Raw genomic sequence first — 16,760 nt, 5'->3', positions numbered from 1 at the left:
ACGGCCAAAGAAGGTTATAATTGGCCCAAGGCAACGCCAATTCATCAACGCCGATTGCCATTTGTGTTGACAACTAACACACTGAACACTGGAGCTGGATGCGAATCCAAAGCTGAAGCTGCCACTGCAGCAGCTGCCAGACTGCACATAGTTGGCATGAAGCGTGTTGATTTCGCACTTTACAGCTTGTACAACCAGCAATGGCAACTGACACAGCCAACAGTCAGCAGCCAACAAGTGGCGTGCCTGTTGTTGCTTCTGCTGTGCTATGAAATTATTTTATTTAATAACAAACTGCAAACATGAATATGGTCAGCAATTGTCGCTGCTGGCCAAAGCGCGCTAATTGCGCACGAAAAACTCCACAGAATTTATTACATTTCAATTATGTATATGGGCAAATGTTGGCACAGCCAATTCGCATCGCATAAATCTCAACGAGCGCTGCTCACCGTCCGCAGCATCATCAACATCATTCAACTGCTGCCTGCCTGTCAAATTAGCCAGAAAATCAGTCAGCAACATTGCGCACTAAGTAGCCGCAGCCGCAGCTGCAGCTCGGCAACACTTTAGCAGCATGTTGTTACTGCTGCTTGCAACATGCAACCAACTGTGCCCCGTCTACAGCTCCAGTTGGCTTTTCACGTTGTTCCAATTGGTCCAACTTGGTCTTACCCAAACACACTTATGTTTGCTTATTAGTGATGGTATATATAGGCAATGTATCCATAGTTGTTGCATATGCGAGTGAATTACTAAATCTCGATGTATTCAAAAATATTAAGTTGAATAAAATATGCTAAATATTTACAGAGAAACAAATAATTTACAATAGAATGAATAATATTGTAAAATAATTTGCTGTATTTTAAATGAAACAATACAATTTTAAGTATAATATATACTGTAGAAGCCGTTTAGAGCGACGTCCATATAAGATTTTATTATGTTGTTATTTTGTTATTTTGATTTGAATATATTTTTGTTTTATTTATTAGTTTTAAATTTCAAAATTATTGACCCAAAACAAATGAGGACTTACTATAGTATATTTTATGTTTTTTAGAATATATAATTATAAAAAATAATATAAATGTATATACATATATTTAATAAAAAACATTTAAAAATGTAAGATAAATGTGTTTTCCACTTCTCTTTATGATTATTGATCCAAACTAAATTGTAAAATATTTAGCTATATTTTAAATTAAACAATACAATTTTAAGTATAATATATACTGTAGAAGCCGTTTAGAGCGACGTCCATATAAGATTTTATTATGTTATTTGTATTTTGTTATTTTGATTTGAATATATTTTTGTGTTATTTATTAGTTTTAAATTTCAAAATTATTGACCCAAAGCAAAAAAAAAAGACTTATTATAGTAAAATTTCTGTTTTTTAAAAGAATAATTAATCATAAAAAAATAATGTAATTGTGTATATATATATACTTAAAAAAAATATTTTTAAAAATGTAAGATAAGTGTGTTTTCCATTTCTTTGTTACTTACGTCTTACGATTATTAATCCAAACGAAATTGTTCTACGCTTAGCATTTTTATTTAGGCTAGTTAAACATATTGAATTTACTGATATCCTTAATTGCCTCATATTCTCTTGTAGCACTCCATTCAAGTTCTTTGTTGATTCATAATTAATATCTGTAAGAGTGTTTGCCCCTTTTCCTGGACAAGACAATTACGCATTCCTACAGCTGTTAGTGCAGCGCTGTGGAGGAGCGAGGCAATAGCTGAAGCTCAGCAACGTGTGTGGCCGCTTAAAAGGTTGCTAGCAACTGTTGCTCTTGGCTGTTGCTGCTGGCGTTGCCTTTTGCAGTTGCAGCTCTTGTCGTTGCTCGTGCATAAATCGTGTGAAATATCGCATTTCGCGCAGTTTCGCATCGTGTTAACGAGTGTGACATACACACACAAGCAGAAACACGCATTTATTTGTCTTAGCCAGGCAACGTTGCAGTTGTTGTAGTAGTTGCTGCAGTTGTTGTTGTTGTTGTCGTTGCTGCTACTGCCCAACTCCTTAGCTGGCAAGTGATTGTCACTTGATTGCTTTGCATGCAGTTGTTCACGTTGCTGTTGTTGCTGTTGTTGTTGTTGCTGTGTTCACTGTGTGTATACTTGCATATATTGACAGCGCTGTGTGATAATTCTGTTGACATTGATATAGCTCTGGGGCGAAGGCCCAACTATGGGCCATATTGTTACTGCAGTTGCTGCCGCTGCTGCAGCAACGCCCACCAAACAATTGACAGTCAACATGCCAAAAACCTACAAAAACCAAAAGCAAAAACAAGAAAAAGACTCAACTAAAAAAAAAAAAAAAAAAGCAAATGAACTGAGGCAGCGTCAGCTTTTGGAACTGCGGCAATCTGATAAAGTTGCGGCTGTTGCACATGCGCATGTTGCACGCCTACAAAATCATGTTGCACGTCAATTGCAAAGCTCGCAAAATGTGTATGCGCTGCATGCGTTTTTCTTAGCTCTTTTGTAGCTTTACTTGCCTGCTTATTTAAATTCTGCAATGATTTTTTTCAAAGTACTCTTCGCTGCTCGGATTGCTTTTCAAGGCCGCCCGTGCGATGTGTGTGGCCATAACTTAGTCGGGGGGAGGCGGCGGCAGCATGTTGCTGACAGACGGCAGCCAGAAAGCGGGCAGTACGACCAGCAACACCACTAACAACAGCAACAGCAACAACAACAACAACAATGAAAGCGACTGCAACACCAACGCCAAAGTCACAACGACAATATCGAATTGCGAGTTTTGGTGTTGTTGTTGCTGTTGCTGTAGCTGCTGCTGCTGCTGCTGTTGGGCGGCAATTGATTCTTAAAAAACGCTGACATCTTACATGTTGCAGCAACATGTTGCCGCATGCTCAATGGCTCGCGAGCAGAGATTTGCCTACGTTGTCCGCAGCGCAGTCGAGGCAGCGTTGACAAATTGTTACATGTGCTCCGCGGACTCGAAGAGCATCGCATTACGCAAAGGAAACGCAGCGTTGGCTCGAAATCCCAATTGCAATATGGCGAACGGAAATTGAAAATTACTTAAAAATTCGCCGAATAAAACGCCCACCAAATGGCAGCGAGTAGGTAGCGGGGCGTTGTGAGTAGTACAATAATCCTTGCCGGGCCAAGCTAATAATCGCATAATACACGTTCCAAGCTAATGATTAACTTGCATCATTATCGCACAAGATCAGCGCAGCAGCAATTGCAACAACAGCAGCAAACAACCCAATGCTGGCTCTAAGGGCTTTGAGCTGAGCCGTGCTCAAGGTTTGGGTTGGTTTTTTTTGCTCCAATCTTGAAATTAGCTGCTGCTGCTGCTGCTGCCGTATCTGCAGAAGCTGTTCCGATGGGCAGGACAACAGGGCATCCTGCACTTTTACTCGATTCATTGAAGAAACGACGCGCGCTCGATGCCCGGGGCAATGCTTTGGCTGCAATCTGCTTTTATTTTATGCGCAGCGCGCTTAAAAATGCAGTCAACGTCTCAGAAGCTGGGCTCCAGACGACACAGACAGGAACCTGCCGCTTAGGCGAAGACCTGATGGCCCCAAAAAGGCAAACGGCCCGACAGCGACAGGCACTACAGCAACAACAACAACAACAACTCAAAGCAAAAGCAACAAAGTAAACGGCAGCCAACGCTAAAAAATAAGTTTTGCCGAGGGAGAAAATTCACTGCATCCTCCCACTTTTTGCTGCTGCTGCTGCTGCTACGTGGCCCAGGCAATTGGCTATTATGTTGCTGTTGTTTCTGATGTTGCTCTTGTATTAGTCGTTGTTGTTGTTGTTGTTGCTGCTGCTGCTCTGGAGCCAATCATTATATGCGTTTTTCATACTTTTTTTATGCGGGAGTTGCTGCCGGGAGTTGCTCTTGCTCTTGCTCTTGCTCTTGCTGTTGCTGTTGCTGTTGCTGTTGCTATTGCTGAGTTGCTGGTTAAGAAATGCTGCTACAATTTTTGATTTATGCACGACCAAATGAGTTCGAGTTTGCGAGAGAAACAGCATACGAGAGCCAAAAGCAGTAATAAAGAAAAATTAAAATCCTGGCTGCAGCAGTGGGTACATCAACGTGCGTGCACACCCACACTTCCGGCTCTAAATTGAATGTGGGCGTGGCATGTGGTGCACACAAACGGCAACGGGCAACGAATGGCCAAATGGAATGTAGCACCCATGTTGCTGGCGGGCAATCGCAGCAGCGAAATACACACATAATTATTCTGCTGCTGCTGCTGCTGCTGTAGTTGTTGCTGTTGTTGTTGCTGTTGTTGTTGCTGGAGTCTTTTGATCGTTTGGTAGCCAAACATCAAAGTATCAAGCTTGAAGCAAACGAAAAGCGAATTGCAAACAAGTCAAGAAACCAACGACGATCGCTGAGCGACAAATCGTCGAAAGTTACAGTTTAAGTTGCTGCTTAGCTAGACTCGCGGCAACAGTTGCTTGTTGTGATTGGCAGCAGCCAGCCAGCCGAGCAGCCAGCAGATAATCAGAATTCCAACATTTTCACCTGTTGCCGTTTGCTGCTGCCTGCAGTTTGACATGTGCCGCACATGCCGTTGCCATTTGTCTGCACTTTAATGACACACCACGTCCCCAGCCTCAGCCCCAGCCCCTGCTCCAGCCCCAACCACAGCCACAGATTCAGCTTCAGCTGTAGCTACAGTCACTGACTCCAATCCTCGCCTCGACGGCAGCAATCAGCTAAGCATCTTGGCGCGTTGACAATCTATGCGCATAGTTTAGCATTTACTGTTGGAATTATTGAACCACATGCGAAGTTCGACTGGCAGTCGCTGGCTGACCCACTTGCTGCACCAGCTGATGTCCGCTCACGGCTGTCACGGAGCGGGACTCCAGCGGGCCGAGTCGCATGGTCGCATGGTCGCATGGGCAGCCCAAACATCATCAATGGGCAGCGGGCACCACCCTTGGCCAGCCTCAAAGTGTCATTAGTATGTTAATTTCACAGAAAATTCATACGCAGCGTGGTACGCCTGCAATGCAATTGCCAATGCGCATATTTAAATGTCTGCTTAGTGCGACTGTTTCTTGTTGCGGCTACCGTGCACATACCCTAGACGCCTTCAAGGCGGTCCCGGGTAGCTTAGCTATATAGTTAATACAATAATAACTGATTTCATTTCAATTATATTAGTCCTTTCAATATACACATACATATAATAATTATGATTTTGAGTAGAAAATAAATATAAAATTTATATGACTTTTATATTATAACTTTTGACTCCTGCAAATTCAAGCTGCTTGAGTTGGCTGCATTTCCTTCAGCTCTGATTTGTAGTTTGCTCACATGATTTTCATAAGCAATACATAGTAATAATATTTATACCTTATTGATATTAATTTTCATATAATATATGTGTCAGGATTATTATTTGATACATTATATATTTTTTAAACTAAATGCAAATAAAATATCAAAATACAATATGTGAAATTGTAATAAAAATACTTTAAATTATAAAAGTATATATTAAATGTTATACAAATATATTTATATATATAAATATTTTTTGTTTAATACAAATTTATTACTATATATTCAAGAAATATATATATATATATATATATATTCAAAATAATATATAATATATATTATTTATTATTATATTGAAGTATGTTATATTTAAGTTTAATACAGATATAATACTATTCGAAATATAATAAGCCAAATTTAAAAAAACAAAATAATATTTACATAAATATTATTTTAATACCATTCAGATATTGCTCACAGTTGTAACCAACTGCTTTTGGTCACATATATACCATATATGTATATATATGCTTGATTAGAAGTGTACAAATTTTAAATTCCTGACCTCCCACACACACGCATACACACACATATACATACATTGTGTGTGTGACGATAGCAGGCGCATCGAAGGGGGAAATACTCAATAACAAATAGCAAAAGCAACTGCAATCAAATGCGTAGTTGACCCCTGGCTTGGCCTCGGCGAAAACAAATAAACAACACAGCAAAAGACACTTGGTAAATGCGAAAAGGGGCACCGGCTGAATTTGCATAGAAAAAACGTCGTTTCCGCCAACACAAAGCGGCCACGGGGCGGTTTAGTTGGTCAAAGGGGATGTGGGACTGAGGGGGCTGGCGTGGGGGCAATTGTATATATTAAATGTGTACTCGCACTCACACACTCGCACTCACACACTAACACTTGTTATTTCGCACAACTACTATCTCGCCTCGTACTCCCAGCGGGCGGCCTTCCATGGGCCGCACACAATGGGGACTCAGATTTAACTAGAAACTGTACTTTCATCGAGTCGCCTTAAACGATGTGGTGCTGTGCGGTGGTGCAGTGGTGCAGTGGTGCAGTGGCTTGGCCAATTTATGGACAGTGCCATCATCACTAGGCATTTGAGAAATGCGTGCAAAATGACAGAGCTGGCCACACTAATTAGTTTGTCTTTCAGCCCGCCTAGAGCTTGGCGAACGGAACAAGGCGTGGCTGCAGCTCCAGTTGGATCATCGCCGCCTGGCCGGCTTGCCGCTTCGATAGCCAGCGGCTGCTGCATAATTTAGGTAGCAAAAGCAGCCACCATACGGCGAACAAATTCCAAAGTCCTGCCAGTCCGAGCTCTTGGCCTGTTTTTATGGCCAGATCACTTTGCCAGGCTACAAACGCCCACACAGCAAACTCGGTTTCGCTACCTCTTGCTGGTGTGCTTAATTTCCTGGAATTAATCCCTGCTCTGGGCCATGCTAATATTTAAGCATTAAACTGAAAGGGAAATTGCCTTGACTGCATTGAACACAGAATACCCTATAAAAATATGAAAACACTATCCAACCGATCAATGGCCTAACTGAGCTCGAATATATTTCAATAGATATACAGTTATTTCAAAATATTTGTTTTCCACTTTCATCTAGTCCTCTTTGTATATCTGCTCTGTATATGGCATTATGCATTTACAAATTTTAGAAAGGGTATGCGAACTGTGCGGCCTTCCACAATAGGCGCATGTCTTTGCCTTCTCTTCGCTTAGCTATTTACATAATTGGCAACACAGTTGGCCCTGAATATAGTCTCCCTCTATATAGTCTTTCGAAGAGATCAGTGTTTAAAAACCTATTTTATTGAAATGCTAAAATGTTACCAAAGAATTCACCAGGCCGTCGGCGTTTGATTTCTCAAGTCAACGAAGAGGTGGAAAGATATACTGGATTTGCCCCGAGACTCTTCCATTTCCTGAACGTGAACTTAGGGTAAGTAAGGATGAGTCACTCCATGAATTGTGGTATTGTATATAGTTTACAGTTAAACAGCCTCTTATGCTTCAGCTTCGTCCCCTACAGAAATCCTCAATTTCTTCCTGAAATGAAGTACCAACTGACGTAAGAAACTTGTATTACTTGTCCAGCATATCATCTAAATGACCATCTATCCATAGGGACTCGGAGGCGTTTGTTAATTTGCTCAAATGTATTCTTGGCACGGGTGTTTTGGCTCTGCCCAGAGCCTACTGTAACACTGGCTGGCTGCTGGGCCTGGCAGGCTCAGTTCTAATCTCCTCCCTTCTGTTGTATGCTATGCATGTGTTGGTAGTGTTTGAATATATGCATGATCTTATAGCTCTTACACCATCCTGCCCCATACAGCTCAACGACATCAACCTGACTCGCAAGCGCTATAAAATGACAATGCTCAGCTACAGCGAGACCATGCATTTGGCTATCTTGAATGGACCCTATTGGATCCGGCCTCTGAGCAAGTACTTTGCGTGAGTTTCTGTCCCCCAAGATCAATATGGATGATCAATATATGTGATTCATAGCCGACAGGTGGATGCATTTCTGTGCATTTATCACTTTGGCGTGGATGTGGTGTACGTCGTGTTTATTGGCAAGAATCTCAAGGAGTTGGGCGACGATTATCTGCCGCCCATCGACACGCGCATTTATATTGCCCTCATGACGCTGCCTCTAATCCTAACCTTTCTCATACGCAACCTCAAGTATCTTGTGCCACTGGCCGTCATCTCAAACCTCTTTCTGATTGTTGGTAGGTATTAGGTATCAGATCTAGTAGAATGACTTAAATGTGGACTACCTTGCAGGTCTTGGAATTGTTGTTACCTATTTATTAGTCGATTTGCCCGATTTGGAGGAGCGACGACCCGTGCAAAGTTTATCCCAATTGCCGTCATTCTTTGGCACCATTATGTTTTCGGTTAATGCGATAGGCGTGGTGAGTTGTATTCTAGCACGTGTCTGCCTTATTGCCGACCCTTCTTCTTACTTCTTATTAGACGCTCCAGCTGCAAGTAAATATGCGACAGCCAGAAAATTTTATGGGCACGTGTGGCGTACTGAATCGGGCCATGTTTATCTCGATTGCGTTCAACACAGCCTTCGGTTTCTTGGGATATTGGAAATACGGAGACGATACTGCGACATACATTCTTAAAAATCTACCCGACGAAACGTATGCTAATGCTCGAAATCTTTCACTTCCCAATACCTCCATTAATTAAGTCTTCAACAGCCTGTCCAAGTGCGCCACTGCCCTATTTGTTATGGCCATATTTTGTAGCTATGCCCTGCAGGGCTACGTGATCATTGAGATTATCTGGCACAGCTACATGGCACCCAGGCCAATGGATAGCGCCACACTGTGGGTAGAGTATCTGATGCGCATGGCCATGGTGGTGGCGTCAGTTCTGTGCGCCATTGCCTATCCAGACTTCGGTCTGCTCCTCTCGCTTGTCGGCTCCTTCTGCCTGTCCCAGCTGGGCCTGATTTATCCAGGCATTATCAATATATGCGTCTGCTATAGTGACGGATATGGACCCTTGAAAATTCTGTTCTGGCGCTCTTTGCTTTTCATCGCTTTAGGCTTTTTCGGAGGCATTGCTGGCACTATGGCCTCAGTAGCAGCCATCAAGCAAAAATATGACAATCGCATTTTATATTTTTTTAGTTATTTTCAACCGCATTAAATTCAAATTTCTATTGATAAAAGCTAACATATTCTAATCGTTTTAATTATTTTTGTACTAGTACCAGTAATAAAATCATGGGTTTACCTGCACATATATAAATATAAATTTAGTTCGACTATTATTTATTTTCAACATATTAGAACCTTAGTATGCCGACAGATACATTTCAGAATTAGATATTCGTTTTTTAGGGTTTTTTCTAATTTATTTTTTGAACCTTTTCTTTAATAACTTACCATTGTTGAGTCTAATTAAAATTGATATAGTGAAAAATTCTGCAGTGTAAACCACAGATAGAGATAGTTCGAGATGGCAGAAAAGTATGTGATTGCCTGTAAAATTATTCGGAGCATCTATAATAATCAGTTTCTATTAACTATCAACAGATCCAATGAAAAGGTGTTTGATCCATATGAGGCCCGTGAAGTGGAAAAACCCTTATCGTAAGTCTGATCCACATATATGAACCTACTGCAGGTTACTGAGCTCTTCCACAGAAATTGCGATGCGTTATTATCGCTGCTGAAGTGTGTGGTCGGAACCGGTTGCTTGGCCCTGCCCCTCGCCTTCTTCTACGTTGGCTATGTGGGCGGCATCATTCTGACGATCGTTGTCACAGCCCTTTTAATTTATGGATTGCAACTACTGGTAAGCGGCATATTTGTGAAAGGATCTTGCTAAACATCCCCCATCCTTAGATACGTTGTATGGTAGAGTCTAGTCGTCGGAACATGGTCGGCTATATGACCTTTCCAGAGACAATGTCATATGCAATTTCTGTAGGGCCGAAGTGCTGTCATTGGGCCTCAAAGTGCTCTGGGCATTTAGTAAATGGTATTCTGATATTCTCCCACTACGGTGTGTGCGTGGTTTATATCGTGTTTGTAAGCGTAAATGTGAAGCAAGTTATTGACCATAACTGCAAGGAATTGGATGTCCGGCTTTATTGTTTCATAGTAGGAATGTTATCATTACCACTATTTCTACTGCGGCATCTGAAGTACTTGGTGCCCACAAATATAATTGCCAATATTTTGATGTACACTGGTTTTGGATGTATCTTTTACTATTTTTTTACAAATTTACCTCCCATTAAAGATGTCGAGCTTTTTAATTATCAGCTTCCATTGTTTTTTGGCATCCTGCTGTTTGCCACTTCGTCCGTGGGCGTGGTAAGTCAACGTCAGATCCATACCTAAAATATTTGAAATTAAACGGCCTTTCCCGCAGATGCTTGCCATCGAATCGAAAATGGCCAAACCACGGGATTATCTGGGCTGGTTCGGGGTTCTGAATCGCGGAGCAGTGTTTGTGGCTCTGACATATATAATATTTGGATTCATGGGGTATTGGCGCTATGGTAGTATTGTGGCGGCTAGTGTGACTTTAAATATGCCCACTAGTGAAGCGTAAGTATTCTTCACAAAGGCTCTAATATATGCTCGTATTTATGCACACTTATGCCAACAGGCTGGCGCAGGTTATCAAACTGTTCATTGCGATATCCGTGTTCTTCACGTTTCCGTTGAGTGGATACGTTGTTGTCGATATCGTGTGCAATCAATATATTGCAAAAAACCACAATCCCAAGAACCCGCATATGATAGAATACATATTTCGCGCTTGCTTCGTGATTGTGTGCACAGCTAATGCAATCGCTTTCCCCAATTTGGGTCCACTCTTAGCTTTGGTTGGAGCATTTTCCATATCGCTACTGAATATCATTTTTCCGTGTTGGATTGAGATTTGCCTCTTGTATGGCTCATCGTATGGCCCTGGAAAATGGAAACTGGTTAAAGATATAATAATAATTATAATAGGGTTGGCTATTCTTGTATACGGAACTTATTCGGCTATCATGGATATGATACGCGAGTATGGCGGTAGTAGTGATGCTGTCGCTGATAATAGCAAAAAAACCAAGGGACCCGAAGATTTAGAAGATGAACTAAATGCAGCTACCATAAATGATCCAATTATTGATAATATAACTCCCGAAAAGCAATTTTACTTGTGATTGTAGATTGCAACAAAGTTGATCCTGACAACGTACAGAAATCCAGAAACCCACATACAACTCTATAAATAGTCTCTTCAAAGAGATCAGTGCATATTTTATCTATATTATGAGGTGTTACCGTCGTCGTTTGATTTCAAAATTCGACGAGGGAGCACAGAAAATACTAGATATATGGCCTCCTTCTATTTCCTGCACCCAAACTTAGGGTAAGTATAGATGAGTCACTCTATGAATTATGGTATTTTTATATAGTTCACAGATAACCAGCTCAGTTTTGGCTTTTATGTTTCAGCTTCGTGCCCTACAAGAATCCACAACTGATGTAAGCAACTTGTACTACTTATCCAGTATATCATCGAAAAGGTCATTTGTCCATAATGATTTGTGTGCGTTTCTTATTTTGACTCTGATCAAAGCATGCTCCACCATATTGCTCCATCTTGCACCATCCAGCTTACTTCGAACAGCCGCGCAGGCGCTATAAATTGGCTAAAGAGCTCAGCTTCAGCGAGGCCGTGCATTTGGTTATTTCGAATGGAGTTTGCATAACCAGATTGAGCAACATCCTCTCGATTGTGACAATCGAGTGTCTTTGTTTATCCAGAATACATACCTCACCATAGTAAAGGATATGGACCCTCGAAAGATTCGGCTATGGCGCTCTTTGCTTTTCATCATTTTAGGTGTCTGCAGAGGCATTGCTGGCACTATGGGCTTAGTAGCATCCAACAAGGAAAAGAATGAAGGCTTAAAGTTTCAATTTATACCAATATACGTTAATATTGTAGTAAATTGAGTTAGTATTTAATCTATTTACCGTTAATGGGATAGACCAGGGTGGGTTGGGCGCATTGCCCTGAAAGGACTTTTTTCTTGGGTTCACCTGCATTTTCAAGGATTATTTATCTTTCAATAATATAATCTTAGTAGGGCTGCAGATACTTATCATTTTTGACATTCGTTTTTATGCCTTTTTTTTGTTTTACATCACTCACTTTTCTTTGTTTCCATTTATAGTTTCAAAATCTTTCGTTTTTATTTTTCTAATTTACAAAATTTGTTTATTTATTTATTTTTATTTTTTTCTTTTTTTTCATTTTTATATTAATGAATAATAGTTTTAAATTTATAGTATAATCCTTGGATCAGCGAAGCCATAGATCTGGCGAAAGGTTTAAATGGCAGAGTATGTGACTATTAGATTAATTGGTCAAATTCTTTCTTATGGTTAATAACAATCTGTCTCTATGCAGTGTCAACAAACCCGTTGAAAAGAAGTTTCATCCATATGATGCCCGTGAAGTGGAAAAACCATTATCGTAAGTCAGATCCGCAATGATGAATCCACTGAAGGCTATTGAGCTCTTCTTCGCAGCAATTGCGATGCTCTATTATCGCTGGTGAAGTGTGTGGTCGGATCCGGCTGCTTGGCCCTGCCGCTCGCCTTCTACCGTGTTGGCTATATAGGAGGCATCCTTATGACGATATTTATGACAGCCGTATTAATTTTTGGCCTGCAACTACTGGTGAGAGGAATATTAGTGGACGGATCGTGTTAAATATCGCTCATCCTTAGGTACGTTGTATGGTAGAGTCTAGTCGACAGAATATGGTCGGTTATATGAACTTTCCAGAGACAATGACATATGCAATTAGTGTAGGGCCGAAGTGCTGCCAATGTCTCTCAAAGTGTGCTGGACATTTTGTGAATGGTATTCTGATATTTTTCCACTATGGTGTGTGCGTGGTTTATATCGTGTTTGTCAGCATAAATGTGAAGCAAGTTGTTGATTATAATTGCCACGAACGTATAAATACCAGGCTTTATTGTTTCATAGTAGGGACACTATCATTACCACTATTTTCATTGCGGCATCTGAAGTATTTGGTGCCCACGAATATATTAGCTAATCTTTTGATGTACACTGGTCTCGCATGTATCTTTTACTATTTGTTTACAAATTTACCCCCTATTGATGAGATTAGGCGATTCAATTCCCAACTGTCTTTGTTTGTTGGCATAATAATGTTTGGCACTTCGTCCGTGGGTGTGGTAAGTCACTGTTAGATGAATATATATCATATATCATATATTTGGACTTTGCCTTAAAACACTTTCCTTTTTCGCAGATGCTTGCCATTGAAGCAAAAATGGCCACGCCAGGGTCTTATGTGGGCTGGCTTGGTGTTCTGAACCGTTGTGCTCTGTTTGTGGCCGTCACGTATATCTTAATTGGATTCATGGGCTATTGGAGATATGGAGATTATGTGGCGGCTAGTGTTACCCTAAATATACCCATTGATGAAGCGTAAGTATTCTTCGAAAACTGTAATTGTGCTTTCATATATGTACGCATCTATACACACTTATGCCAATAGGCTAGCGCAGGTTGCCAAAATGTTCATTGCGATATCCGTGTTCTTCTCGTTTCCGTTGAGTGGATACGTTGTTGTCGATATCGTGTGCAATCAATATATTGCAAAAAACCACAATCCCAAGAACCCGCATAGGATTGAATACATATTTCGCATTTGCTTTGTGGTTGTGTGCACAGCCAATGCAATCGCTTTCCCCAATTTGGGTCCACTCTTAGCCTTGGTTGGAGCATTTTCCATATCGCTACTGAATATCATTTTTCCTAGCTGCATCGATATGTGCCTCTTGTATCGCTCTTCATACGGCCCTGGCAGATGGAAACTGGTTAGAGACTTATTGATGCTTTTACTTGGTCTAGTTATTCTCGGATACGGAACTTATTCGGCTGTCATAGATATGATCCGCGAGTATAGTTATCGTGCTCATGAGGTTAAAGCTGGCAGTAGCACGGAGATCAAAACTCCCGAGGAAATAAATGCAGCACAAGACGCAGCCACTCTGGATTATCCAATTGTGGATGATGTAACTGCCGCTGGCAAATCTGTTAAAGACTTTTACCTGTGACTTTAGACAATTTGTTAATCTTATTTTAATAAGAAATAATACCAAGCTTACATTTCTGTCTGTTCATTATTTGTAATTTAAGCAATATAGATATAAGGGTTACCCGACTATGTAATATTCGTAATTAAAAGGTAAATATTAAGTAATTAATGTAACTTAATTACAAATAAAAATTGTATTTGTGTTCTCGTTCGTTCGTTGCCTTGCCGTATAATCGTCCGCACAATCGTATGATTAGTGGCAGAGTTATGATCGTACAGCAAGCAGTTAAGAAACTTCGGAAAGCTATTTCATAGTAGCATTGTGACATTTTAATATTGCCCTGAGGACTGCGATGATTCCTTCTGCCTGTTACATACTTTTCACAAAGCCAATATACCCTGATTTCCCATTTTTAATGGGCTTAGGGTATACAAACAAAGACCGAGATACGAACCGAACAGCGGCTCCTGTTTAGTATTAGTAGTATTAGTCGACTCAGCTTGTCACCCTGATCTGGAATATATATATGGGGATCCCTTCTAGGTGCTACATACTATTAGCATAACCATTATACCATGATTTCGCCTTTTCAATGGGTTCGGTGTATGGAAACCCAAATATCTGTGCAGCTCGTTTGATATTGAAAGAGAATTGGGAGTTGATAGGTCAAGTGCGAGTCAGCTCATACAATCGAATGGGCCCAATGGTTATACGGGCTGCCATTATCGATGGCGATGTCGGCATTGGCATTGGCATCGGCGCTCATTCCGTCATTAGGTGGCACTGGGTAGCCAGATGGACGGTGGCTTGTGGCATGTGGCATGAGGCATGCGGCATGCGGCTTGCGGCAGGCAACCTGCTTGCAACTACAGCTACTCAGCAGCAGTGGCAGCAGCTCAGCCTGTTTATCTGGCAGTCGTCTTCAGGCCCACTTAACGATGCTCCGGAATTTATGCCGATATGGTAATGCATCTGCGCTGGGACCGCTGCGTCTGTGGATGCTGCTGCTGCTGCTGGGGCGGCCCGCCGCTTGCCTCATTATGCCATTGATGGACTGCAGTTGAGCGTTTGAATTGCGTAATTTATTGTTTGGGTCGTCGCTTGATAAACTGGTGTTGGATTCCAACATAACCTAAATGGTCAAACGGGCGACAGGCGACATCTGTTTGTAGTTGTTGCTCTAGCTCTAGCTCTTGCTTATTATTGTTGCTGTTGTTGTTGTTGTTGCTGTTGTCGTTGTCGTTGTTATTGTTTTTGTTAGCCAGCCAAACAATTTTTTGCCAACGCCTGCATATCACTTTCCGTTCAATCCGCGGGGCTTTAAACAACTTCAACATGGCTCACATTGGGGGATTGAGCTATGCAAGTGTGTGTGTGTGTGTGTGTGCAGCATTTATGGCTCTAATTAGCTACGCTGGACGCATGCAAAGTAAAGGCGATTCAGCCAGTCGGCCAGGCGGACAAGCGGCAGCTGTTGCTGATCTTCAGCTAATGATTTCCATTGAAATCTGGCTGCCACACGTGCAACTCCACCCATGTGGCCAGTTCAAAAGGTTAAACAGCGCAACTGTTGTGTGCAAAAGTTCTGCGTATGCGACGATTGCAACAAAGTGCAACAAATCATTTCGAGGACCCCCAACCCAACCCAACCCGAACCCAACGCAGCCCCTGCCTCGGCTCCAGCAATCCAATTTGTGTTCCGTTGCTTTGCCGTTTGTATAAATCAATTGGCTGGGATAGCCGGCGCGCGGGTATCCCATCCCATACCATCCCATACCATTCTAAGCAGTTATCCAGCCAGTTCCTGTACCATGTTGGAGTCTCGGTTACCGTCACAGTCGCTCTTCGATTTGACAACCCGCTGTGCGGTGTCTATTGGCATGGCCATCCTATAAATTGCCTGGCTCTCTGATCTCCACTGATGCATTATGTGTTTGGACTATGGTTTTTCACTTGTTTTAGTGCGTGCGATCTGCGTCTGATTGGTCTATAAATTATAAAGTTTATTGCGCCCGAGTATTGACCACGATCGCCGACCGTCGACCGTCGACCACCGACCGCCCCCGACACTGATGGATTACAAACATCGAAGCAGCCCGTTATCTATCGCCCGACTTAATACAAATATTGCTTTATCGAAAATTCCTTCAAAAATCGGTGAGTTATTGGTTACATATTTATTTGCCAGACGACTTCACTTTCGATTTCTGTACAAATATTTGCACAATTTGACGGTCAGCGGCATTCGCTTGTTGACTATAGGATAAACAGAAGTCGACTCTTAATTTGGCTGCCCCCAAGGCCTTGACCTCTGCGCAGCGACAGCGACAATGACAGCAACTATCGTACGTTGCTGTTGCTGGGGCCTCAGAATGCCGCCGAATGTCAAAAGTTTAGCAGGGAACTTGAGGCCAGTTGTAGGAGCCGACATACAGAGGATGTGGACGACGCTGCACCAAATTTGCAGTCCCAGCCCAGCAACATGGCTGTGAGGTATGTCAGCAACATGTTGTCTAGCAACAACTGACAATTGCTGACTGACTGACTGACTGACTGACTGGCTGACTGAATGACTGCCTGGACAGGCAATGTCTGTTAGCGGTACCTTTAATTGCCTGGCTGCCCAAAATGCATAGACAAAATGTCAGCCTAAGTAGTAGCAGCAACAGCAGCAACAGCAGCAACAATTGCTGTTAACTGACAACTGTGTTGCAGCAACTGCTGCCACAGCAAGCAGGCAACAACTGCTGCGCCAGCATTAATATTAATTAAATAAACGTTAATTCAGCG

The 16,760-nt window shown here is 41.8% G+C and overlaps 3 protein-coding genes across 10 annotated transcripts; all 3 read left to right on the top strand.

Moving 5' to 3' along the window:
- Nucleotides 1-6,935: 6,935 nt before the first annotated feature.
- Nucleotides 6,936-9,055, top strand: LOC6583445 (proton-coupled amino acid transporter-like protein CG1139). Of its 4 annotated transcripts, none has more exons than XM_044009922.1 (8): nucleotides 6,936-7,291; nucleotides 7,352-7,420; nucleotides 7,477-7,627; nucleotides 7,685-7,806; nucleotides 7,861-8,087; nucleotides 8,143-8,273; nucleotides 8,344-8,510; nucleotides 8,571-9,055. In XM_044009922.1, the coding sequence occupies exons 1-8, from the start codon at nucleotides 7,176-7,178 to the stop codon at nucleotides 9,022-9,024; spliced, it is 1,437 nt and encodes a 478-aa protein (XP_043865857.1). In that variant the 5' UTR covers nucleotides 6,936-7,175; the 3' UTR covers nucleotides 9,025-9,055. The 4 variants fall into 4 exon arrangements, with proteins under 4 accessions (XP_043865857.1, XP_032586964.1, XP_043865858.1 ...); XM_032731073.2 differs by having other exon boundaries at nucleotides 6,937-7,291; nucleotides 7,382-7,420; nucleotides 8,335-8,510; XM_044009923.1 differs by having other exon boundaries at nucleotides 6,937-7,291; nucleotides 7,367-7,420; nucleotides 8,335-8,510.
- Nucleotides 9,056-9,155: 100 nt separating this feature from the next.
- LOC6583444 (glutamate transporter polyphemus) lies at nucleotides 9,156-11,855 on the top strand. Of its 3 annotated transcripts, none has more exons than XM_044009925.1 (7): nucleotides 9,156-9,347; nucleotides 9,414-9,470; nucleotides 9,525-9,675; nucleotides 9,726-10,199; nucleotides 10,258-10,436; nucleotides 10,498-11,253; nucleotides 11,340-11,855. In XM_044009925.1, exons 1-6 carry the CDS (start codon nucleotides 9,337-9,339, stop codon nucleotides 11,042-11,044), a joined length of 1,419 nt encoding a protein of 472 aa, XP_043865860.1. In that variant the 5' UTR covers nucleotides 9,156-9,336; the 3' UTR covers nucleotides 11,045-11,253; nucleotides 11,340-11,855. The 3 variants fall into 3 exon arrangements, with proteins under 3 accessions (XP_043865860.1, XP_043865862.1, XP_043865861.1); XM_044009927.1 differs by having other exon boundaries at nucleotides 11,320-11,855; XM_044009926.1 differs by having other exon boundaries at nucleotides 11,307-11,855.
- Nucleotides 11,856-12,113: 258 nt separating this feature from the next.
- LOC122756698 (glutamate transporter polyphemus) lies at nucleotides 12,114-14,038 on the top strand. 3 transcript variants are annotated; one of them, XM_015162869.3, is made up of 6 exons: nucleotides 12,114-12,233; nucleotides 12,301-12,366; nucleotides 12,423-12,573; nucleotides 12,624-13,100; nucleotides 13,178-13,356; nucleotides 13,691-14,038. In XM_015162869.3, exons 1-6 carry the CDS (start codon nucleotides 12,226-12,228, stop codon nucleotides 13,986-13,988), a joined length of 1,179 nt encoding a protein of 392 aa, XP_015018355.1. In that variant the 5' UTR covers nucleotides 12,114-12,225; the 3' UTR covers nucleotides 13,989-14,038. The 3 variants fall into 3 exon arrangements, with proteins under 3 accessions (XP_015018355.1, XP_002009111.2, XP_043865859.1); XM_002009075.4 differs by having other exon boundaries at nucleotides 13,427-14,038; XM_044009924.1 differs by lacking the exons at nucleotides 12,114-12,233; nucleotides 12,301-12,366; nucleotides 12,624-13,100 and having other exon boundaries at nucleotides 12,558-12,623; nucleotides 13,427-14,038.
- The last annotated feature ends 2,722 nt before the right edge of the window (nucleotides 14,039-16,760 follow it).

This window comes from Drosophila mojavensis, unplaced genomic scaffold (genome assembly GCF_018153725.1).
Source record: "Drosophila mojavensis isolate 15081-1352.22 unplaced genomic scaffold, ASM1815372v1 contig_74, whole genome shotgun sequence".
NCBI lineage: Eukaryota > Metazoa > Arthropoda > Insecta > Diptera > Drosophilidae > Drosophila > Drosophila mojavensis.
The sequence above is the reverse complement of the archived record's forward strand: the minus strand, read 5'-3'. Positions and strand labels throughout refer to the sequence as shown.

Excerpts from the sequence above, each read along its gene's own strand:
- LOC122756698 (XM_002009075.4), top strand. Across the intron at positions 12,367-12,422 it reads GAAGTGGAAAAACCATTATC|CAATTGCGATGCTCTATTAT; the intron begins GTAAGTCAGATC and ends TCTTCTTCGCAG. Across the intron at positions 13,101-13,177 it reads GCACTTCGTCCGTGGGTGTG|ATGCTTGCCATTGAAGCAAA; the intron begins GTAAGTCACTGT and ends CCTTTTTCGCAG.
- LOC6583445 (XM_044009921.1), top strand. The coding sequence starts at position 7,176 with ATGTTACCAAAGAATTCACCAGGCCGTCGGCGTTTGATTTCTCAAGTC. Across the intron at positions 7,292-7,351 it reads TTCCTGAACGTGAACTTAGG|CCTCTTATGCTTCAGCTTCG; the intron begins GTAAGTAAGGAT and ends ACAGTTAAACAG. Across the intron at positions 7,807-7,860 it reads CCTCTGAGCAAGTACTTTGC|CCGACAGGTGGATGCATTTC; the intron begins GTGAGTTTCTGT and ends TGTGATTCATAG.
- LOC6583444 (XM_044009925.1), top strand. Across the intron at positions 9,676-9,725 it reads TTTATGGATTGCAACTACTG|ATACGTTGTATGGTAGAGTC; the intron begins GTAAGCGGCATA and ends CCCCATCCTTAG. Across the intron at positions 10,200-10,257 it reads CCACTTCGTCCGTGGGCGTG|ATGCTTGCCATCGAATCGAA; the intron begins GTAAGTCAACGT and ends CCTTTCCCGCAG.